General features: G+C 41.6%; 1 protein-coding gene across 1 annotated transcript; it reads left to right on the top strand.

Moving 5' to 3' along the window:
* The first annotated feature begins 551 nt into the window (after positions 1–551).
* Positions 552–9,094, top strand: PTMS (parathymosin). The gene is made up of 5 exons (XM_063294675.1): positions 552–944; positions 4,363–4,431; positions 6,687–6,771; positions 6,876–6,943; positions 8,106–9,094. Exons 1-5 carry the CDS (start codon positions 897–899, stop codon positions 8,154–8,156), a joined length of 321 nt encoding a protein of 106 aa, XP_063150745.1. The 5' UTR covers positions 552–896; the 3' UTR covers positions 8,157–9,094.
* The last annotated feature ends 16,273 nt before the right edge of the window (positions 9,095–25,367 follow it).

Below are 25,367 nucleotides of genomic sequence, written 5' to 3'. Positions count from 1 at the left end.
AGTGTGACAGGTAACAAGTATGGCAGAAGTAAGGAATCCTTGCCTGTAGACTTTCTCATGAAACCTTCACAGCAGGCCAAGGACACATACAAGATTACTTAACGATTGCACTTTGGCAAATTGTATTAAAAATGTAAAGTTTTGATACTGGCAAAATTAATCCTTCGGAACTTCGAACACCAATCCACTCGGAGCGTATGGAGAGAGCTGCAGGGTGGCATTATACAACGTACAGCTGTAAAGTGGCAATCTCTCCAAATGTTGCCACTGCAACAGGAACTCGGGGTTCCTGCCGGACACAATATTGCCACATGCTTTATCACAATCAAGAATGGCAGACCGGATGACAAGAAGAGCTGCGAATATTCGTGATCGTTGGTCGGAAAGCAAAAATAGGCGTTTAGTTAATTGGAATAAATAACGCGGGGAAGTACAAAGGGCGTGCGCGATCGGGTGTAGGCGGTGCAGACGAAGGAAAGGGCAAACAAAGGAACAGAGGACAAAGCGCACACGGCAGCGTCCCCAAGGGCAGAGCGCGAGCTCACGTTCATGGCTTTCAGCGCAGTTCTGGACCGCATAATCTCCCTTAACCCGTCCGATAGATAATTATTTGCAAAGCTATCTGGTTTTGGTTTTGCAAAACGCAGCGCGGCCGCTTCGCGAGCCGTTCATTCCCGCTCGCCGCTCGCTTTCCCCTCTGCCTCTAATCTCTCCCTCCCTCCCCGCAGGCCCCTCCCTCCCCGCTTTCTCGTCACCGAGCCCTTTTTCTGGCACAGCCTCGTCGCGGGAGAGAAGGATTTTGTTCCTGGCGCTTGGGAGCAGAGAAGCAGCGGCTGGCAGGTTCCTGCTTCGAAGCTGCATCTGGTCTGCCTCGCCTTATTCTCGCTGCTGCCAGGATGTCGGAGAAGCCTGCCGAGGAGGCTCCGGTGGAGCTCGGAGCCAAGGTGAGGAGCTCAGATCGAGCCTTTCGCTGCGCGCAGGGCTTAGGACCCCCGGGTCTTTCCAAGCTCGGTCCGTTCCGAAATTATCGCGGCGTGCCAGGACTCTTTCGGAAAGGCAGCTGGGGAGGAGGGGAAGAAAGACGCGCTCGTCAGCCTGCCTTCGCGGGTTTGATTCTCCTGCCTTCTCCCTCCTCCCTCCCTCATCCTCCTTGCGCCCCGCGCGCGCTTTCTGTTTCCTTGGAAATGAGCGGCTCCGGGCTGGAGATTCGGGTCGGAAAACGCTCCGCGCGCGCTCAGAGACGGTGTGTGGGCTTCGGTCCTTCCTCCCCCGCCCTGCCCTCGGTGGCCATTAACCCCAAGCGCCCTTGGCTGCCAGGCGAACCTTTATTTATTTATTTATTTATTTATTTATTTATTTATTTATTTATTTATTTATTTATTTATTTATTTATTTATTTTTGCCAAAGGTTCTTTGCCTTTAGAAACTGGCGGTGGTAAAGGCAGGCGTCATGGTTCCGCCGAGGGAAATCGCTCTCTCTCTTTTGAAAGCCCCGTTAGGCAACAATGGTGAGGGGTCTTCATCTTCAAAAGCACGCGCTTCCCTGGGCTTAGCGCTCGAAAGGTGCGCTGCTTGGAAAGAAGAAGGCCGATCTTCCCACCGGGGTGCTTTGGAGGGCAGAGAAGGCTAAACCGCTTCGCTGTATTAGGAAGAAAGCCGTGAGGCGGAGGAGCGCAACACAAAGCCAGACAAAAATGGAAGGCAATTAAAGGGCGGGGGTGCGCGCGGGCTCGCGCTTGCCTGCCAGGTTGCCAACATATGCGTCCTTCCATTCCCATCGCCGACTCGTCCCTGGTCTCCGGAGGCGTCAGATTTTAGGTATTGGAGGCTTTATGGATTCGACCGTTAGCAGGATACTCTCTCTGCACATCTGTTCTGGAAGCAGCGGGTGTTACTGGGTTCAGCGAAGCAGAAAATGGGTTACTGGCCTTATTCTTGTAGGGTATGGTCCCCAAAGGATAAGACAACACAACCCTCAGAACAATCGCATAAATCTTTCAGGTGTGGGTGTGAGATGGGGTCATAGCAGGCAGCAGTTTTTTCTGCCCTTTATTTACTTTCCATCAACTAGTTTATGAATAAGACCAGCCTGAAATTAATTGAAGAGGTGAAAAGGGAAGCAAAAATAACAAAAACAGTGCCATGATAGCTACAGTACCATGAATGGGAGTTTTTTCATCAAGCGTTTCCATGTGGAATGAAACACAGAGGGTTTTAAGATGCAAAATCCCTTGCGTATTTACTTGGAAGTAAACTGTGGAATCCAGTGGGACTGTGCTGCACACTTCCCTCATGCCTGTACAGAGAAGGGCAAGCAATGGCACAGGACACCTTTGCAGTTGGAAAACGAGGCGATAAATGGAAAATGCAGACAGCAAATAGCCAGTGTTCCAGGGCTGGAGCTTGCCCAATGTTTTTTTTACCAGCTGTGCAGGCCCCCTCTGGCTTGAAAAGGAAAAGAAATAATTAATTGAAACAATACTAAGAGCAGCCAGGGACACGGGGATAAAGGTTAAATGTTGCAGAGGGCTCAGCCGCGCTTCTGCTTTGCCATTACTGTGAGGAAAACCAAAGAGAACTGGAACTTGGTTGAATAATTTTCCATATAGGGTAAGGCAGTGCTTTTTGTAGCACAGGACTATATACTTAATTCTGTGCAACTGTTTTGGAAGGGATACTGCTTAGTATCACCTTCTGTGTTGTTTGTTGGACCCAATTTAGCAGCATCCTTCATAGATTAATTGATCTGAACAGTTATTTGCTGTTGTATAACTGGGTGATATCTGTCCTGTGGTTTGATGTCTAGTCTTTCATCCTGCATTGAGGGACTTTAGGGATTAAGGCCGTTGTGAACCACAGCTTTGGACACAGACCATCCATCTGGGAGTTCAGAAAACTACACTAAATAGCAGGATGGGCACAGGGAAAAGGTAGCTATTTTACAGAGAAAATCCAGAACTGTGCCCATTGTGAAGCCCCTGGGTTTGGAAAAGAAGGGGATAACATGGAAGCTTCATTTGAGAACCAGGTGTGTAGAATAAAGTTCGTTTGGAGGGATAGCTACAAATTTGGATGCTGTTGATATGCCATGAAAACGATCAATTCAGGTGAGATTAGCATGTAACTAGGCCAGAGTTGGCTCCCCTGTGGCTGGCAGGCGTCAGAAATATTGTCTTCAAAAATAACACAATGCCCCCTAGTGGAAAATGATGGGCTGTCAGCTCTATAAGGATCCTTTCTCATCTACAGGATACCTTGTACCATTCCCCCCCCCCCCACCGCTATCTCTCCATCATCTTAGATTTGTCTACACTGTAATTGTAGCTGCAGTTGCATTAAGGAGAATGTGACTACTGTGCAGCTGGGCCTTCAAGGAAGTGATGTAGACTTCAGTTTTATTTAAAAAAAGACACAGTTCTCCCTCCTATACACATTCCCAATACAAAAAACAAAAAGAAATTGTAGAATATTCCTGGGACACTTTTCCTGCCTTCCATCTTATTGTTTCTGCTGTCTCAATAAGCTTATTTTTAACCACAGTAATTGGTTAGTAGTTGCAGAGACAGTTACTGGAATACAATTGTGTTACATGTTTGCTAAAGTAGAAGAGTGCACTATGTAGTACAGACAGGGTTTGAACTCCCATCTGTAAAGCTACAGGTCTGTCTTAAAGGACCATCACAAGGATTATAGAGATAAGAGAAAGCCACTTTCTGTACTGACGTTCTTAGAAACATTTAGGAGTCCTTGTTTAGAAAGAAGTAATATTTGGTGTGTAGAAGCCATGTTGAACATATTGGGGATTATTACTATCTAATGTACTTAAGAAGCAACCATAAGGATCAGCACTTATTTCATGAGATGTTGTTACAGCAGGTTGCAGATTTTATGCATCACTAAAGACAGCAGCATAGGAAAGGGACAGGGCACAACCCACTTGGAAGTTATTTTCCACAACGTCCAATTAAAAGGATGCTGATGGACTGGTGAACTGTGCCACATGTTTAGTGAAAGAAGGTGCCGTTTGGAGTGTAAGGCTATAGGTAAATTATGCAACAACTACTGAATATTGGCAAAGCCTCAGTTGGTTTTCTGTGTGGCTTGCCTTATCTGGATTTCCTTATTTGTTACAGGTGTAAAAATAACAGGCCTGTGTGATTTCAATGACATGCTGTGATTTTTGTAGAAAGTACAAAGCCTACCTCCAGTGTTCCCTCTTAGGTTTAATCCTGGCTGCTTTTGCATTTCATTAAATGATGTTAGAAAACAATGGCTGAGTCACTCCTTCAGCTTTTGCCATGTATCTTGTTATACTGACCACGCCAAATGTGACATTAATGTAGTTCGTGTCCCCTCTTTTAGGAACTGAAAGAGAAGAAGGAAAAGCATGAGGAGAAGTCTGCCCGCAAAGACAAGAAAGAGATCATAGAGGTAACTGGGCCTGTATTTTGTGGGGGAGCAAGCGGTAAGAGGGCATGGCAAGGAGGAGGCCCAAAGGAAGAGGGCGAGCTGAGGCAATGCGTGGGTCCTGCCCATCCCACACCTTTTCGATGGACCCTCTGCATTGCTTGTCATGATCATTATTGAACCAAGCCTATGGTGCTTGACAGGATGAAACCACAAACACAGTCTGCCCATTGAAAGAGAGCTTTGGTGAAAAGGGGAGGGGCATCTCACAAGGCAGCCATCCCTTTTCTTCATTGCTACTTTGCTCAAACCAATGGCACTTTGGAGTTGCGAAGAAAAAGCACACCTCTGAAAGCAGCATGGTGGCGCAGTTTCCAGCCCCACTTTTTACAGATAAACTCTCCAGGAGAGCCCGGAGAGAGGTGGAGTAGGATCCAGCAGCAACAGATGATCCAGAAAATGGACCAAACAAATGTTACACAGTTCCCACCAGCTCAGACTTCAGGCACTGAAGAACTGAAGACTTGGGGTGAAGGAGAATCTGCAGAAGCCACAAAAAGGTCAAAGGGCCAGGGAGGCTTCCCAAGTTTTGCTCCTGGAATTCCAGCAGTGAGAAAAATTAGGAAAGAGGAGCAGGAGCTGCTCCTTTCCCTCCTTTCATACCAAATAGCAGGTAGAGAGAGGGGTAGCCCAGAGGTTTTTGAGATGCTGGGTCAGTTTTTCATAGACCCATCATTCTTTTTTTCCTGGTAAGTACTTTGTGGTTAACAGCTGCATGACTGGCAGGCATTCCAAAAGATGTGGCTCCCTTTGGCTGAGCAAGGCTGTTATTAGGTCAGTTCTCCTGCATCTGCTGAATGCATTCTCTTCGGGGGCCAGCAGGGGGGAGTCCACGCAGATGGCAGGAGTTTTCTCTGCCTTGGAGAAGCAAAGAGGGCAAGTGAGATTACTGTTAGCGGCCGCAATCACTTCTACTTCTTGCAGCTTGCTTTGAAGAGAACCTACAAGTGAGCAGCGTTGTGTAGTGTTAGGTTATGAAGATGCAATTTAATGTTTTACTCTCAGACAGTGGGTGTGGGTTTTTCCTTCTTCTAGAAACTTTCTAGATTCAGTATGATATTGGTGGATCAAGCTGCTCCCTCCTCCTGTAAAAACCCATCCCACTCTTCAGGGCAGTCATTTCTCTGTGCAGAGAGGGGAGTAAGGCTGGAGTAGAGTCTGGAGGAAAATGCTCTGGAAAGCTCTATCTCTGATCTATACAATGCAAAAGTCTTCTTGGTGGCAAGATAACTTGTGCTATCAGCTTTAGCCAAAATTAGATGAAAATGAGGAAGTCCCTAAAGGAAAAGGAGGAGAAGATACAAGGAGAACTTTCACAAGATCCATTAAAATATATTGCTGCAAAAGACCACATCTGTACAGTACAGCATTCTGTTTCCAACCAGGGCTCATCATATATGTACCTCTGTGCCTGGCACTACCATGCGGTCCTTTTCTCCATCCTTCTCCTGCGTAGCTAACAGTGGTGTCCTGGGACTTTGATTCAGCCTTTTGCATAGGACTGCCTTTTTCATCAGAGTAACCTGTAAAAACCAAAAACCAAGATGAAGCCTGACTGTGGATCACCTCCATAATTACAAGCAAAGCAGGCCTGCTACTAAAAGGTACTCAAAGGTGTTAGCCACAAAATATTTGCCAGGAAAAAAACCAATGACAGATCTATGAAGATCTGACCCAGCATTTCAAAGTCAGAACTAGGACTTGACATGTGGCTGGGAATCTTGGAGTTATAGTGTCAACACATTTAAAGGAAATACATCTGGGAAGTCTAGGCCTTAAGCAGAGGATCAATTGCTTAAATGCATAAGATAGTGTGTGGAATGTGCACACATCCACCCTGGTTCTTTCTCACTATGTAGGCCTCACCAACCACTCAAGCACATCTATCATTCTGAATCCGTTTCTAAAGCAAGAGAGCTATTGGTATAGGAGGGGAAAAAACAGAACAGGGCCATGGCACAGTCCTGCTGATGAAACTAAGCAGTTTTGCTGCTGAGTGTTGCTAGAACAGGACACTCAGCTCCTCAGAAGAGTGGGCTATATGTGTTATGCAGTAATGGTAGCTATAGTTTCAACCTGTCTTGGGGGGTGGAGTTGAAATAAACACACATAAATACAGTATAGGCAAAGACCTTTGGAGTTAGCTTTGTGAGGATAATGGCTTGAGGTCCTGTCTGGCAGGCGGCAATTGCTTTATCCTGTGACTTTCCTTTACGTAGGATGATGAAAATGGGGCCGAGGAAGAGGAAGATGATGAAGATGCAAATCCTGAGGATGTAGATGATGAGGATGATGAAGATGAAGGTAAGAGCAAACTATCTACATAGTTCATAAACTTTCTTTGGTAAGTTAATTTCATGGCTGGTTAGTTAACACTGATTTACTCTTTACCCTTCCCTAATTCCAAGATGATGAGAATGAACGGGAACCAGATACACATGCAGTAAAACGATCTGCAGAAAAGAAGCAGGAAGAGGTGAGTAGGAGCTATGTTTAGTATGTTAAGGAATGCCTTACTGGGCAGGTACAGGGAAAGCAAGCAACCGCATTGATGTTAGCATTAATAGAGCACTGACAGTGTCCTGGGGCTGAGTCAACACTACAGCAATTTCCTTTGTATAAAAGCAACAGATATGATAACTGAGTATGATAAGTATGTTGTGAAGTTAGTCTTCATCTTTAGATAGATTTGGACTGAGTCCTACATTCAATATTCCTAGGGATCATGGCAAGGTTGCATCTGAAACTGCAGGCCTGGGTGTGAGCTGACAGCTAACAAGAAGTTGCACACCATTTTTAGGGGAAATTGTTACAAAGCTATGTACCTGTTCTTAGGATTATATGGAAAACTTTCTGAAGGCCCTTGGTACAAGTATTGGTACAAGTAGAATATAGGGTCAGGCAATTTGTAATGTGAGGCAAGACTTTGAACTGTGGTAGCAAGTCCCTCCATGGAGATTGGTGGGAGTGACCCTTAATATGTTCTTCAGAGTCATTCCCCATTCTTGCTTCTCCCACAGACTCGTTGTATAGTAGTCAGTAAACAATAAGTAACACAAATGGATCAAATAAAGGGCTCGCTGCACTCTTGGGTGTCAAGATGAAAATGATAATAGTATAGTATCTGCAGGACTTCTGAAATTTTATTGTTATTATTATTTTAAAAAGTTAAAACATGGGTAAGAATACCAATCTCTCTCAAGACTGTGGCTGTTTTTCAAACATTATTGGTCCTCAGACCACAGCATAAAATTGCAAGTGGTATCTGGAACCCAAAAGGGTTGTTAGTATCAGACAAGAAATTTAACATGTGCACAAATAAAGAAGTTATACACGCACACACACATGTGGTATTTGCTAGTCACAAGACTAACTTGGGTCGCCTAGGCTCAATTTCTGCTTTAAAACTTACTAGAATTCAATGTGTGCTGTGGGGAGTTTCCATTTCTTATGATGAATAAGGCTATTTTATAGAAACATCTGGGGTTCAAAGTAGGCCCAGCTTCTAAATTGCTGGCTGGTCCAAATGATGCCATCAACTCTTTGGATCTCCACTCAGTCAGTCAACCAAGCCTAGAAGCACCTGTATCAAAGCCGAAGCGTATCTCATCAAATACATCCATCTTTTTCTGTTGAAGGATGAAGTTGACCCAAAAAGAAAGAAGACAGAAAATGGCTCTTCAGCTTGATCCTCTTCATTCCATCCGCATCCTCTTCTCCACCGTCCAACTATCCGCACAGCTTCGTTCCTCCGTCTGTGCAGGCAGCCTCTTTAGTGCTGTAGCTGCAAATGAGGAAGAAGAGGAGTCAATGTGCTTTCTGTCAAGAGGAAGCTGAAGGAAGCTTTTCTCCAGCCCCAAGATCTGTTTCCATATTACAGTGCTCCCCACAGTTTCATTATCCTTCACCCTCTGTTCAGATAGCTCCAGTCTCTAGAAACACGGCTTCCTCCGATCTCTTCCCAAGAACACCCTCACAATTGCTGCCTGAGATCCTCACATGCCTCTGCTTTCGACACCTCTTTGCAAACTGCTCCCTGCTCCAGTCAAGCACTTCACGTCCCCATTCCTCTTGGCCCCTTCCACAACCTTGTGGAGTTTCTATGGTGCTGAAAGGGTTAAATCACATTTGGCACACAGGAAGTCCAGGGCCAGGGAAGTTTGCCATGCTGTGTTCCTGTGCTGTGCCTGTTCCCTTTCTATTGCAGGAAAAAGGCAAAATGTAGTGGTGGTGGTGGTGGTGGTGACAATAATACAGTGAAATGTGTTTTACTTAAAAAAAAATATTTACAGTTTTTAATTAATGCATTTTGTACAAATTTAAATGACAGGCAGCAAGCTGAATCTGGTGAACTTTTTTCTTCCTGGAGGCAAAGCTTGTTTTTAATGTGTAAAGTAATATGTGATTCAGTGTGTTTTTTTCCCCCCATTTTGGGTGTTTTGTTTTTTTTAATTAGGGGACCAAAGTTTGATTTCTCCCTTGTTCCTGTCAGGTTCTTCTGTTGTTTTTCTTTGTAAATTAAAGCAGATCCATCTGCAGTATTTTCTATGGCACAGACATTATGAGGATGAGATATATAAATATATATATTGTTTAGCACTGTAAATAAAAAAACCTTTCAAAAAGATTTCAAGTAACTTTGCTTCTTTGTGAGGCACAAACATTTGCATTCAATTCAAGTCAGATCTAGTACACAATAATTCATTTTTCTTAAACTAACATACTTTGCCAACTTAAAAATACGTTCTATTCCTAGTTTATAGTTACTCTCTCCTATGCCTACTCTTCCTATCCCCTGTTTATAGTTACATTTTAAAAAGTTAGACAGGGATAAAAGTGAGGACCTATTTTGATGATTGATCAAGATGGAATAACTCCTTAATCATTCCCATATGTGGGAACGCATTTACTAAAAACCAGTCAGTGGAGCTGGAAGATCATGGTAAAGGTAAGAACGTAAGAAGATGCTTAATCAAAGGCACATTTATTTTTGCATTCTGATCCCACGATGACTGATTCAGAAGCCTAAAAGCAGGAGACACATGCAAGGATCTCCAGCTGCTGTTGTCCAGCAAGTGGCACAGTACTAAGAATATAGTATTTAAAGCTGATAGCTAGTAGCCACTGATACCTTCCTTACAGTACATATTCCCTTTTATACTTCTCCAGCTTGGTTGCTAACACTGCATTTTTGGTATCAAAATCTGGAGTTTGTATATTGTGTGAAGAAAAATATTGGGAGTTTTAGGATTCTAGGGGGGAGAGAGAAAAAAAAGTAAAACCTGTTTCCTTTACACTGTATAAATCTATGACGTTTCAACAGGAGCCAAAAGGTATAAGAGGGTTACACATTCACAGTAGCAGTGATGAATAAGGAAGAAAAACATGGTTTCAAAATCAGTTGATCAAAAACTATACTGGAACTTCCTTTTTAAGTTTTTGTGATGACTTTGTTATTACTTTTATAGATGAGTGTTCCAGTGATGAACAGTGATCTGTTAACTTTAGCCTTAAGATATGTGATACACGGTTGTGCTGAAAGTAAGCAAATTTCAACCTCTATGCTTCCTCTATCTGGACGCCTGATGGTAAGCTGCCCCAGCTCCTGGGGACAAAAATAACTACTTCGATTTGATGAGATGGCAGTTCTACGCAAGATGCCCTGAGTTCTAGTTAACAGTTGGGTTGACCCATAGGAAAGTCTTCACAACAGTGTCCTGTACATAGGTTGAATTACTACAGATACTGACAGCCAGTGCAGACATGGGCACTTTTGGGTTTGGCTGGAATCACAGGATCATGATGCTGGAGAGGGAAACTGAACAAATTGTACTGAACACAGATGGTGCAGCAGATGCCCCACAGAATCTACACATTTCATGGTTAGAACAAAGAATGACAGACCGATCATCTAAAGAGGAGTTGGAGCAAAAATGTGGGAAGGGTGTAAAGGCAAGGAACAACTCTGGATGATAGGAATGCTGGGGAGGATTGGCTGTGGATAGGTAAAAGGAAATTCCTTGGGGGAGGTTCAGAGTCGGAGGCATTGCACATGGACTGTATTGTAAATCATATGGGAGCCTCACATTCCTGCTAAGATGTGTTGCAAGGTTTGCAGGAGGCTGAAAACCCAGCTGGGTGGCAGCTGCTAACTGATCTGAAAAGTTCAGCAGTCTCAGACCATCCTCCTTACTGTGAAATAAAATACATGAAATCTGTGTAGCTTTCTCAGCTGCTTGCAACATTACATTTTAAAATGCTACAACAATCGTATCAAAATGCAGTGCAGCATCCAAAGAGAAACAGTGACAAATAAAACAGACATGCAGAAGAGTGTAAAAATGTCTGGGAGAACGAAAAGGATTGCCTAGCCCCTAAATGGCACTCGTGAGTCTAAGGAAAGTCATTTTCGAGAGGGTGTTGCCACAGACTGGATTATCACCAAAATCAGGAGGCATGAGAAGAAAGGCCATTCCTCTCCTCCAAAACAGACTGGCTCTGAGTAGAGAGAGAGCCATTTCTCTGGTGCTGCAAAGCACTCCCACCACCAGCCAGGCTCCGCAGGTGCACCTACGGAGGACGTTCCTGTTTTTCTACATGCAAGAAGTTCTGTTTGGAGATATATCCAAACGTGACAGCCGTTCCCTTCAATCTGAATTGAATTGACAGAGTCCCCAAAAGGTTGCACGTTTCAAGCAGATTAGTTGCTGTAAAACGTAATTTCTGCAGTTCTCTAAATCAGTGTTTCTCAACTTTGGCACCTTTGTGATGTGTGGACTTCAACTCCCAGAATCCCCCAGCCAGCTTTCTGGGAGTTGAAGTCCACACATCTTCAAGTTGCCAAAGCTGAAAAACACTGCTCTAAATTCTCTTTCTTTGTTGGTTACAATAAGATTGTGGAAGTTGCATATTCTGAACTGGGACCCTCTATGTCACAGTGCACCTGCCCATTAGAGCAGAATGTTTGTCTGATTCAGCAAATGAAACTTTGCATGACTTGTGAAAATCTTCAGTTCTGAATTCACAAAGTACATCAGCATATTTCTAATTATTGTTCAATTCGATGTTAAAGAGAGTGCCTGCCACTGATCTATGCCCACATATATGAGAGTGAATTTCCGACCCTGATTCAAGAATGGCTCCCCCACAATAGCTCTAAAGAACGCTTTGGATGTACAGTATTTATGTACTAACACATCGATTTGCTTCCCTTTGCCCCCTCTGGTGGCCACACCTAAGCATTGCTTGGAACAGTAGCCAAGGACAATTTTTGCACCAAGCAAATTGCATGATCAAGAATAAGCTGGATTTAACTAGACTAAATGCCTGTCTTAAGAACAATCAATCAGGCAACTTTTCAAAAGATACTTTGTACCTAGCTAGTGACAGGAATCATATATGTGTAGTGCATCAATTATAAGGAGGGCACTCATGTTTTTATACTACAGTGGCCAGAAAAGCCACAGACCACTCACCAAATTAATTCAATGTATTTTTTAAAATGGACTGCAATATTCCCATAGTCAGGGACAAGTCAAGGAGGATCTGTCCCCCATTTATCCATTATCTGTCTGTCTGTCTGTCTGACTCTTATCTATCTATTTTATTTAAAAGTCTGCCACTTGCAACTTGTCTTCAAAATACTACAGAAACTGTTTCCTTCTTTTCTTTGGTGCTCTTCCTGAACTGTAACGCAGCCTAGAGGTCTGGAATGGAAGACCTCCATTTGAACATGAGTGATTATTTTCTTCCCGGGAATTGAAACCAAACACTTTTTAAAGATTATTTTAATCTGTACCCTTTACACCAGTTGGGTGTAAAGATTCTTTTAATCTTTACACCAAAGTGAAAATGGAAACAGCAGTCAAGGATTGCAAAAAGAAGCTGAAATAATTTTTTTGAGGATAATCTTAATAAAAGTACAGAAGTAATTGGTATTGGTATTAAGATAATATTTGCCGCTTATTCTGACACCATCCAAGGTGGGTAAAATATGTTAGGATGTACCTTGGGGGGAAGTTAGGTGATTGGCTGTGATTGAGAATAGAGACAAGGCAGGGAAATCAGCAAGGGGGATGGTCAATATCATGACAGCTCAAGGATGGGTAGATAGTGCTAAAGATCAGTAGTGAGGAAATTTGCTCTGAATTTCCTGCTTTTAATTGGATGACCCTGAATTATAGGGCTTTGTAAACAAGAGAAAAGGACAAGATCTCCATGGCCTTTTTTTATACTACATGTTACTCACATTGTGTTACACAACAGTTTTTTAAAAATCTAAATAACACAAACATCTTTAATCACAGGAGGTCTTCTTCAGTTGATTGCAATAATAAACCTTCAGAAAGGCTCAACTCTTTTCAGACAATCCAAAATCTTTTTTCAAACTCTAGATGTTCCTTCCAAATTTGGGGCAGGTCATCATCCTCCAATCAAGGAGCTGAAACACTTTGAGGAGTTTGGATGAACTTCCTTTAAAAGGCTTTTTTGGTTAGCGCTTTAAAAAGAGTATAATCCTTTATGATTTTTACCATACAACCCCACTGTTTAATTCTCATGGGTACTTGAATATTTTTCTTTCCTATTTGCTTCATGCGTTTCGTTATGACCATCATATCTTGTGTGGTAATAAGTCTGGATGTGCCATGAATGTAAATCCAGTGCATCCATAAAAGAGGTACTTGTAATTTGTGTTGGCTTCTTAATAAATATCTCTGTACTAAGACCACATTTGAACCCAGTTGACCCTTACAGGTATACATTTAAAAAATCCCCAGTTGTGTGCTGCTAAAAAGAAGTTACACTATTCATTTGTATTCCATTGTGATATACAGTGAAATCTTGTTCTAAAAGGCAATGGGGAGGGGGATCGGGTGTCTATTATTCAGGAATGTCTGTTGAATAGAAGAGAATGGCACTGCAGGGATTCATGTAATTTCTGCTATGTTGCCACTATGCAAATGACATAGGTAAAGGTAAAGGTTTCCCTTGACATTAAGTCCAGTCGTGTCCGACTCGAGGGGGCGGTGCTCATCTCCGTTCCAAAGTCGAAGAGCCGGCGTTTGTCCATAGACACCTCCGTGGTCATGTGGCCGGCATGACTACACGGAATGCCGTTACCTGCCCACCGAAGCGGTACCTATTAATCCACTCACATTTGCATGTTTTCGAACTGCTAGGTTGGCAGGATCTGGGACTAGCAACGGGAGCTCACCCCGTCACGTGGATTCGAACCACCGACCTTCCGATCGGCAAGCTCAGCAGCTCAGCGGTTTAACCCACATTTGAGTAATGATATCATTAGCAAATGAGATAAATCACTGGAACAAAGCCTGGCAAATGGAGAGTTCATTATATTATATAAGGTTTTACCATATAATGAAGTCATGTCTCTTTAAGATACTGTAGTTGCCTAAATACTGTAGCTGCTGGTTTGATTGGCAAAGGCTGTTCTTGAACCCAGAAACCACAAGCACTTCCAGATGAGTCTTTGATTGTGGAATTCCTTGGCCCCAAATCACAGAATGTTACAGGGCCCAGGGGATATCTTCTTTCACTTGTAAGCCTCCCATGTTTCCCATTTTTTCCTTACCAGAAGGAAGATGTTAAAGTGGGAAAGAGTGAAGAGCAGACTAATAGAGCTCTTGTTCCTTTTCTGCCCAGCAAAATGTTTTTGTCTGCCAGTGAGTTTCATGCACCAATTCATTACATCATGCACCAATTGATTATTTTGGTTGTCTCACGATTTTTTCCCCCCACCAAATGGGTTAGGGTTGTTTTATTTAACAAATGTCATCACTGCCCATTTCCCCCAAAAGGGGGACTGTTGATCGATCTGCAAATTTGTGTACCCACACTGTAATCACTAGGCTATTGCACCAACTGATTATGGCTGCAGTGGGCAAATACTTTTTGATGTAAGATTTTAACACCAGTGGTGGGCCAAAAAAGGATCAAGAGCCCAAATGCCTTTGGATGTCCTCCATCTGAAATCACTCTGTAACAAAAGCCTGTTTCTCCCACAAGCCCATGAAGAGACTTGTGGTGCCAGAAGAATGAACAAATATGTACAGATCGAGAGCCATGATGGCTTTCAATTGATCAAATATGTCCTGTGTGCTTTGTACACATGAATTTAAGGCACTGGGGTTCAAGCTGTGTTACAGCTTGACTGAGCTGCTTATCTGCGAGGGGTGAGTGCACAGTTGCCCACTCAGATGCTGAAGGTCTCCGGAGTATGGACAGAGTTGATCCCAAATGAAAAGGATGCTACAGCAATGGCTTCAGCTGTCATTGCTTGGGCAATGGGGTTAACCCATGATTACTGCACTGTTCTTATTATCTTGCTCATTTGAATCACAAATGTTTTATGAAAAGAAGAGGAGCAAAAGAATAAACTTCACAAATGTATTATGCCATAGAGCAAGCTTTCATGAATTGCCTCTTTTTGGATACAAAAGCTTATGCCAACCTTCCCCAAATGCTCTCTCCTGGGTGCCTAGATTAGGGATGTAATAAAGCACCTTCCAAGACTCATCAAGCCCACTAACCTTTTTCCTTCCTTCTTATCCACATGGAGAGAAAAGATACTGCCTAAAACAGCAACTGTTATTAACTGAACATCTTGCAGCTCTAGGCTACTAAATTTCATCTGCAAAAGCCCAGATGACCACTAGATGGCCACAAGTGAATGACTGCTACAGAATCAGGTTGAGATTTCATTTCTGGGATTACAGCCTGCATTTTCTGGAGGACAGACTGCTGGCATGCAATGGGCTGCAGCTCATAAGGACTGGGAAGAATGGAGGTAGCCATACATAAGATGGGCAAAATAACTTTAAATTGAATCTTGTGAAGGTTGGAGACATAAATCCAGAACTTCAGATAAGGGTTTGGGCATGCTAAGAGGTTAAAAGAGAATAACTGCATTTGTGAAAAATCAGGAAGTATCTTCACTGTCTGATGCTAAGCATAGAACTATATAAATAAACCAGGGAGCTTGAACTCTTAATTTAAGAAGGCAAATGTTATTATCGATCATATAACTGAGACTTGGGGGAGGATTCTCATGAAAGGAATACAGCAACTGAAAGATATAATTTGTTCAAAAGAAACAGAAAGAGAAGGTTTGAGTTGCATGTTAAAAATACTCATCCTGACACAATAAACCCAAGAAATGAACTTGATACATCTCTTTGCAAAAAAATTCCACTCACTGTAGTCCTCTGGGAAAATTCCTGACCTGTCTTGTGGACAACTTTTTCCTTCAATCTTGGGCAACAAGACTGAGCATCCTGAGGGAGGATTCCACCCTCAGTTTGATGAAAACGTGGTCTGTGAACTCAAAAGCCCAGGGCCAAATTGATAACTCTCCTTTGTTTGGATTGTTACTTTGGAGTAGCAAAAGGGTATGCACATCCCAATGATACTCTGAGCTATATTGTTAGGAGTATACATTCTGAGATGGATCACTCATGAATGGCGGGTGACAGATGAGGGTCAGGCTATGTAATGGAATGTGAGAATGATCTAGGTAGATGTGGGTGGGTGGTGGGGAAGAGATGCTGCCTAGGGAATGATTTGATAAAATCGGGCAGAGAAAGAAACTTAGGAAAGACCCTCCTTGAACACTTAAGCGATAAATAGGGAAGGCGGGAGATTTGTACTTTCAGGCTTGCAAGATTCTGTTAATGTAGCCTAACAATAAAGTAGAAGTAGCTCATCTGCTTGTGTTTCCTGTCTGGTTTACCTGGGAGGGCTGACATCAATCTTGCAAGCCTGAAAGTACAAATCTCCCACCATCCCTATTTACTGCCTGATCCTTAAGGCGGGTCCTTTCTAAATTTTTCTCTGCCCGTTACTTGGTTGCAGACTCCTCCCTCTTTTATCAAATCGTTCCCTAGGCAGCATCTCTTCCCTGCCCCACCCCCATCATCCAAGGTCATTCTCACATTCCATTACAGACTATCATCCGCCGGAGAAGGAAATGACAACTCACCCCAGTGTTCTGCCAAGAAAACCAAACAGACATTCATCATGGGGACGATGTCAGCATGCTATTGGAAGATGAGCCCCATGGGTCAGAAAATATCCAATGAGCTACAGAGGAAAAGCAGAGGGCAAGTACAAGTAGCAGTGGTGTTTATGATGTGGCTGGATTCAATCCCAAAGGATCTCCAGCTGCCAATGTTCCCAGAAGTAAAAGGAAAGTTAGACGCTGCCAAGAATTTTATACTGTTGGTATGTGGAATGTCAGATCCATTAAGCAAGGCAAACTTGATGTTGTCAGAGCAGAAATGTCAAGAGTGAACATTAACATTTGGGAATCAGTGAACTGGAAATGCCTAGCATAGTCATTTCATATCAGAGGAGGCCCATAACTTCTATGGAAAAGAAATCCTAAAAGGGATGGAGTAGCTACCAGTTATTAATTAAAGGATATAAAAGTCAGTGCTCAGATATAACCCCCAAAGTGACAGAATGGTTTGATTTTGAATCCAAAGCAAACCAATATTACAGTGCTCCAAATTATGCTCTGATCAGAGATGTAGAGGAAGTGGAAATTAAAGAGTTCTATGGTGACTTGGAGAACCTTTTCAACACAACAGCAAAAAAGTCATCCTAATTAGAGGAGACTTGAATGCTAAAGCGGGAAGGAAAACAGCATTTTGAATAAAGGGAAAATCTGGCCTTGTATACAAAAGCAAAGCAGGAGACAGGCTAATAAAGTTCTGCTAAGAAAATTCAATGTTCGCAGCAAATATTTAACAACTTAAAAGACTACTGAATACATGTAAATGATGGACAGTAGTGAAATAAAATGGACTATATATCCTGAGAACAAAGATAGGGAAGCTCTATTGAGTTAGCAAAAATAAGACCTGGTATAGACTCTTTCATATAAAATTATAACTGAAGAAATAATAATAATAATAATAATAATAATAATAATAATAATAATAATAATAATAATCAGAGCAACAAAATTTGATCTCAACAATATTCCACATGATTATGCAGTGAAAGTACAGTAAAGAATAGATTTAATGGGTTAGATCTGATGAATAGAATGCCTGAAGAACTTTGGACTGAAATTGAAGACATAATTGAAGATGAAGAAAAAAAAATATCCTGAAATGCAAAAAGCAAAAGAAACCTAATGGCTGTTTGCAAATACTTTGAAAACTGCAGATGAAAGAGAGAAAGGAAAAGGCAACAGAGACCGAGGAAAGTTTGCCCAACTAAACGCTGAGTTCCAGAGAAGCAAGAAGACACAAGGAGTTGTAACTAAATACGAAATGTAAAGAAACTGAGGATAAGAAATCTGAAGGATGGGAGTTTTATTTAAGAAAATTACAGAAATCAAGGGAAAATTTTGTCCAAATAAGGGCATGATAAAAGACGCAGAAGGCAAAGATATTCATGAGGAAGAAAATGTAAAGAAGAGACAGCATAGATATATAGAATAGTGGTACAAAGATCCCAAATTGATGATACATATGAAGATTTGATCACTGAACTCCAACTACACATCCTGAAATAAAACTGGGCCTTAAAAAATTCTGCAACTAGCAAAGCTGCAGGAGTTGATGAAACACCAGCAGTTAAAGTACTATGTGCACCGCAGTTTGTAAGCAGGTGTGAGAAACACAGCATTGGCCAAGAGACAGGAAAAGACCAATTTATATTCTGATACCAAAAAAGGGGACTGCTAGGGAATGCTCAGACAGACTACCAAGTATTTGCACTTCCCTCACATTCCAGTAAGACAATAATCAACATTTTGAAATTCAGTCTTCAACAATACATGGAACAAGAATAGCCAGATGTAGAAATCAGATTTAGGAGAGCAGGGGAACCTGAAGCCACATTGCTGACACCCAACTGGAAATGGAAAAAGCAAGGGATTTCCGAAAAGACAATTCTTTTTGCTCTATTGATTATACAAAGGCTATTGGTTGTATAGACCACAGCAAAGGCTGGAAAGCCTTGAAATGCTGGCATGTATCAGGCCATCTCCTCTGCCTACTGAAGAACTTGGATGATGATCAGGAAACAACAGTCAGAATGAAAATGGAGTTACTAAATGGTTCAAAACTGGGGAAGGTGTGCACCAAGGTGGTATACAATCACGACATTTATTTAACATATGCAGAATATATAATGAGAAATGTTGGACTAGAAGAAATAGAAATTTGAATGAAAATTACCACTTACAATATGCTGATGGCTTTGGGCTGATAGCAAAGGGCTGATAGCCACTTTGATGACTAGAAGCAAGGAAAAAGTATCTCTTGTTCAAGATGCAGTACAAGAAGAGAGTGCAAAATCCAGTCTGTGGCTCAATAGTAAAAGAACTGAGATCATGTCGACAGGTAATGCTAATCCAATGCAAGTAGGTGGGAAGGTTGAAGTAATAAGACTTTTATCTTCCAAATCTCAAAAATTCAGAAGTGTTGCAACTGCAGCCATGAAATAAGCAGACATCAGTACTTGGGAGAAAACTGAGGACCAATCTAGATAAAATTAAAGTATGGAAACACCCCACGGGCAACTAAAGCAACATATTGTCAAGGTTATGGTTTTTCCAGTTGTAAGGAATGGCTGTGAAAGCTGGACTGTCAGAAAGTTAACGAAGAAAAGTGGGTGCCTTTGAATTGAGGTGCTGGGGAAAATGATTGAAAATACAAGAAGAAGAAAGAATCATTCAGTTCTAGGTGAAGTAAAACCAGACTGCTCACTGGGACCACTAATAATGAAGCTAAAAAATATTTTGGATATATAATGCGTAATGGTATGTGGGAATGACCCTGAGAGACAGGAGGAAGAGCTGCAGACTAGACAACCGACATGCAAAAGGTATCTCAGCCCACAGAAAGAAAAGGGATGTGAGAAATGTCTCAGATGGGACCCTCCCCAGTTTTCTGGAAGAGGGGAGAAATGCTTTCAGACTTGCAAGATTCTGTTACTGTAACCTTACAATAAAGGTAGTGTTAGTATTCATGGTTTGTGTTTCTTCTCTGGACTACCTTGAAGGGCTGACATAATGTGCAGGCAAAAATCGTTGGAGAATACCCTAATTCTTGCAAAAATTGAAGGCAGCTAAAAAAAGAGGCCCACAGGATGGCTGGATATTATCACTAATGACACAAGCATGAGTTTTTAAGAACTTAAAGATGCAGCCGCAGACAATCCTGGCGAAATGATATCAGGTTAGGAAGTCAAAAATGACTGAACAGCAACTGAAGAAACTAGTTGACTGGCTGAATCTCTATCCATTATCTTGGAGAAATCTTGGAGAAAATGTGAAATACTAGATAGCTGGAAGAATGTTCTTATCTTCAAAAGTGGGGGAAAAGAGGATCTTGTGAACCAGATTGCAATCAGACTGACATCAGTACTGGAGGAGATTCTATATCAGAGCACAGAACAAACTATCTGTAAGCATCTTGAAACAATACAGTGATTACTATAAGTCAGCATGGACTTTTCAGGAACAAGCCTTATTTCATCTTTTGATGTTCTTTTGTGGATTGTAAGAATGCTGTGGATGTTACACAGCATTCTTGACTTTAAGAAAGCATTCTGTTTAGCAAGCGAATTAAATATGGAGTGGATGGCATCGCTGCACTCTCAGAGAGCTAATCAACAGTTCCGCATCAAACTGCAATGAAGTATCAAGGAGTTGGTCCTCTGACAATCTTCAACATGAAGAGATGGAGAAGTGCTTATCAGGATGATCAGAAGTATGACAAGACTAAGGAAATCTGGTATGTTTCACCTTGAAAAAATATAATTGCAGGACATGATAGCACTTTTCAAATATCAGAGACTACTCTATATTGTCCCAGAACATAGGAAGTGAAATAATGGTCTTCCAGAAAAGTAGATTCTGGCTGAACTGTAAGAAAACATTTCTAACCATAGGAGTAGCTTGACAGCAAAATCAATTTTCATGAGCTGCAGCAGTTTCACTTCATGTGTTCTGGCAAAGACTGGAGATCAATCTGGATTCTTTCACTGAGGAGGAGGTTGGATTTAATGGCCTAAAAGGACCTTTTCAATTTTATGATTTGATGTCATCTGGATGTGTTGAACTCTTGGCTAGCTGGGGATTTGAGAGTTGAACTCCAACAAATTGGGAGGTCAACACCTTGGGGAGAGCTGGCTTACGCCATAAAATATTTCTTCTATTCTGGTTTTTATTGCTACCTGTCTGGAAATTATTCTGGGGACATGTAATTTCCTGGAGAGCCAGTCTGGCATAGCTGTTTAAGGCACTGGGCTGGAAACTGAGAGATCATGAGTTCTATTCCCGTTTTAGTGGTCCCAGTGAGCTTTGGCATATACTTCAACATTACACTAACTGCAGGAACTTGTTCTAGTCCCATTATTAGTGGTCCCAGTGAGCTCTGGCATATACTTCAACATTACATTAATATCTTTAACATTTAAAGCTTAATACACTATCCCAAGAGAGCCAGATTGGTGTCATGGTTCTAGACCTGCCTTGGGCACAAAGCCAGCTGGGCGACCATGGGCCAGCCCTTCTCTCTCAGCCCTAGGAAGGAGGCAGTGGCAACCCACTTCCAAAATCTTGCCATGAAAACTGCAGGGGCTTGTCCAGGCAATTGCCAGGAGCCAACACTGACTCAAAGGCACACACACACACACTATCCCAAAAAGATACCAAATGATCATGGTTATCTCTTTACACTGATAGCCACCAGCACAGTGCTCTTTAGAGAAAATAACAGGAGAATCACAGCAGATGAGGGTGACTAGCCACCAAAGGAGAGAGGGTGCACACACATCACCCTGAAGTAGCCAATAAGCAGTACTCTAAATCTGTCCAAAGGCAAGGACACTTCCACTTTTGAAAGGAATTTTCATTTGAAAGTCTAACTCCAAAATCCTGGCACACCTCTGAAATTGATCAAGGTTCATACTCTTAGGAAAGTCTGCTTGTTTACAAATGTTATTCCATTATAATTTTAAAAAAATGAATTTAGTAGCAGAGCAAGAACAGGGAAAGGGTTCGAGCATTGTAGTCTTTTTCAGCAAAGTGCAGCTTTGACCATTTCCTTTTATAAAAGAATAGGACAAATAAACCTGCCAAAGAAAAATGAAATTCTAAGTGAGTATTAGCATATAATTTTACTTTGAAGGGCTGTTTAATCACATGTATGTTCTTCACTTGATAGTTACCACATCCACACATGTGTGAATTGACCATCATGTAGAAGTTCAGGTTGTCAAATATGGAGAAATCTTCATTAAACGATGAAATAATCACCCACATCACTATTCAATGCCTGAAAGTGTGAGGATATCTTCAAAGAGTGGGGAGCTGCTTAAAAACGTGCTTGGAAGGAAAACAAAAGAGTTAAATTATATTCAGGAGACAGATGATATATTTGATTCATTCAAGTCAGTTTTTGACACCTGGCAATTGCCTGGACAAGTCCCTGCAGTTTTCTTGGCAAGGTTTTTTGGAAGTGGTTTGCCCCTGCATCTTTCCTAGGGCTGAGAAAGAAGGACTGGCCCAAGGTCACCCAGTTGGCTTTGTGCCTAATAAGGTAGGACTAGAACTCAGTCTCCCGGTTTCTAGCCTGGTGCCTTAACCATGACACCAAACTGGCTCTCTTGGGATAGTGTACTAAGCTTTAAATGTTAAAGATGTAAATGTAATGTTGAAGTATATGCCAGAGCTTTGGGCAGGTTCTTCCATCAGCTTTGCCTATCCATCCCCATTTCCTCTTCCTTCTCAGTATCCAACCTTTTTCCCTACTATCCAGAGCTACCATATCTGAGTTGCAACCACTAGACAGGAGCCAAGAGTTTTCTGTTTCTCTTTTCTGGCATGGAAAGGGACTTGAAATGGAAAGAAAAACACTGCAAGTGAATGACTACTACAGAAAATGTCACCAAGATAGATTTTATTTCTGGGACCATGGTCTGTATTTTCTGGAAGAAAGACTGCTGGCATGAAGTGGGATGCACCCCCAAAAGATGGAAAGGAATGGTAGCTTTCACTTCTCCCAGACTCACTCTAATCCACTATATTTCAGTGCTGTTTTTTATTCCTTTGCCTTAATACACAGAACAACTAGTCTGCAAGTCTACTTATGCCTGTATTGTATTCAAAGCATTATGCAATGCTTTGAATACAAGCCTTTCTCTGATTTTGAATGGATGGCTGTAATTCTTACACACATGCATATCAATCCTGCTATTCCCACTTGGGGCATGTGGTGTCAGGCAAAGTGCAGAAAAGAAGAAATAGAATGCAAAATAAATTAAGGCACATGGTGAGAAAAATAAAGATAGCAAAATGTAGATTACACCAACACCTCTCACTGCACCTAACTTTATCTTTTTATCCTTGTAAGTGATCTCTGCTTCTACCATATTCATACACAGCTTTATATACTGCTTTTTCTTCTTTAAACTTCATTTGGATCTATTACATCCTTTCCCTTTCTCTTAGTTTCACAGACACCCAACATACTTATTTTTTTCTCTTAATTAAATTCATTATTTAGTGCTCTGCTCATTATTTCAAACTGCAATCTTTAATAAACTGCGGTCATGACCAGATATTGAACTCCACTGCACGTCAACCTTCAAGGGGAAACCCCTCTCATGGAAGTTTCAACTTATGATGAAAATGATGGTCCATTGGCCCCTCCTCCTGTAGATCTCTGCCCATGCACCCAAATTTCTACAGAGGATCGGGTGACATTCCCGAGAAGACCTACAGATGCAAGGGCAATAAGAGAGAAGAAGAAAGAGAAGTCCTGTTGCATGAATGGATACCCACTCACACAAATTATTCACAGAAAAATACAAGAAGTATCATATAAAATAAACAATAATCATAAGGTAACCCAGGAAAACGTCAGATAATAAAAGCTAGTATAAAACAAAACAAAAACAAAAAAAATCACCCAGCAAATTTTGCCTGGGAAGGCTTGAGAGAAGAACAAAATCTTTGATGGGCACCAAAAGGATTTATTTAAAATTCTAGTTGCAGAATGGATTAAAAATATAATAAGTAAAATATGCCAGATGAAGTTTCCTCATACATGGGACATTCCATATTTGAGATGCAACATATGATCAATCCCTCGTACCAGCTCCTCTTCACTTCAGAAGTTTGGAGCACATCAAGGAAAGCCTCTGGTAATTATTGGAAGAATCATGGAGATTTTTGGTGATAAAAAGTATGGATTCTTCAGATATATAGATCTCAAGTAATTTATGTAAAGCTGGGAAACTCAGGAGCCTCCAAATATTACTGAACCCCTTAAGTCCCTCTTCATCAACTATGCAGGTCCATCAGTATCTGAAAAGGCCCAAGCTCCTGTTCCCTGATTACAGACTATAAAGGATAGTAGTGGCCTTTGGGTTTGGAAGTGGTCAACACCCAGTGGGGTCATTAAATGACACATTCCCATAGCTGAGTAGCAACTGTATTCTGAACCTCCTAAGGCAACATGCAATGTCAGAAGCAGGACTCTGAAAGCTGTGGGAGCATCATTGTTACAGCAGAACTTAAAGAAAACTTTCTGTTAAGGTACACGGCAAGCACATCCTATGAGGATGGAAAATTGCTAAACAATGTTTTGGCACGTAAAGTCAGTGGAAAATAAGTTCTCATTTACCTCTTCCGCATATACAAAACAAACACTATGAATCCCAAACTACTCATGAATGATGGTAGCACTTTTACAGATGCCACCCAATAAGCCTGAAACAGAATTATCTATCACCTGAAGAAACAATGTGTGAAATTCAGCTTTCAAGAATTTGTTTTGCAAATTCCAATAAATGTGTTGATTTTTCTCAATTTAAATATTTCTTCCCTCTTGTTAGGCTGAAGAAATGCAAGAATTTCAGGTAGACAAGTAGCAGAGGAAAAAGAAGAACAACTACTGTTTATTCAAGGCCATTGTAATCATTGGGGTGCCAGACTAGGACCAGGGATGATATAATGGTAAAGTCTCCAAGTCAAGCTACACCCAGTGACTTTATCGACATAACCATGTTACTTTCATGGTAGTGTTATGAAAGTGGTTTACCATTGCCTTCATCCAAGATATGTTTTTGAGTTTTGATTATACGTTATAATCCTTAGATTCCCTGGTGTTTCCCTTTCAGGTACTATTCATCCCTGCATGGCTTTATTATGATCAGTTAAGGTTGGCTAGGTGCTGTCACCTAGGTGCACCATGGCTATGGAGATCCAAAATCCCACTCAGGCCTCAAGTTCATTGGATGACTTTGAAAGATTATCCTTTTTCAACTGATCCTAAATTATAGTGAGGATAAAAGAGGAGAAAGTTTACCATGTATGCCTTGATCACCAAGGTTGGCTTATGAAACTTCAAAACTAAGAAAGCATCTCAGTTATGATATAAAACCATAGAAATTTGCCCTGTGGCAGTGTTAAATGATTTTTAGTTTGGTTGAATGTCTATAGCCTTCCCTAGGCATTCTGGAACATCTACGTAGAAGAATGACACCATACATACTGGCCTCACCCCATGTCCTCAGACTCTGATAAGGCAAGATCCACAATTATATAGAAAGTTCAACTCACATTCAAATGAATTTGCACAGAACTTCCCTTCAGATCTCCTTCCCCCTTCTGTCCTTCCTGCCCCATAAACATTATACCTATTATTCAGTCCACAGCCGATTCAAAGAATTTACCCTTGCAACGATTTTCTGATAATATACAAATTCCTCTATTCTAGATTTCTGTTTTTCCATTTTCTTTTCTAGAATGGCCTAGGGGCCTTCATAAGGCTCTAATATTTCCTGTGAAAATCATTGTAAGCAGCATTGCTTAAACAAGTGGCCAAAGAAATATATAATTCCTGTTCCTCTCCAGA

Source organism: Candoia aspera, chromosome 2, assembly GCF_035149785.1.
Source record: "Candoia aspera isolate rCanAsp1 chromosome 2, rCanAsp1.hap2, whole genome shotgun sequence".
In the NCBI taxonomy this organism is placed as follows: domain Eukaryota; kingdom Metazoa; phylum Chordata; class Lepidosauria; order Squamata; family Boidae; genus Candoia; species Candoia aspera.
The sequence above is the reverse complement of the archived record's forward strand: the minus strand, read 5'-3'. Positions and strand labels throughout refer to the sequence as shown.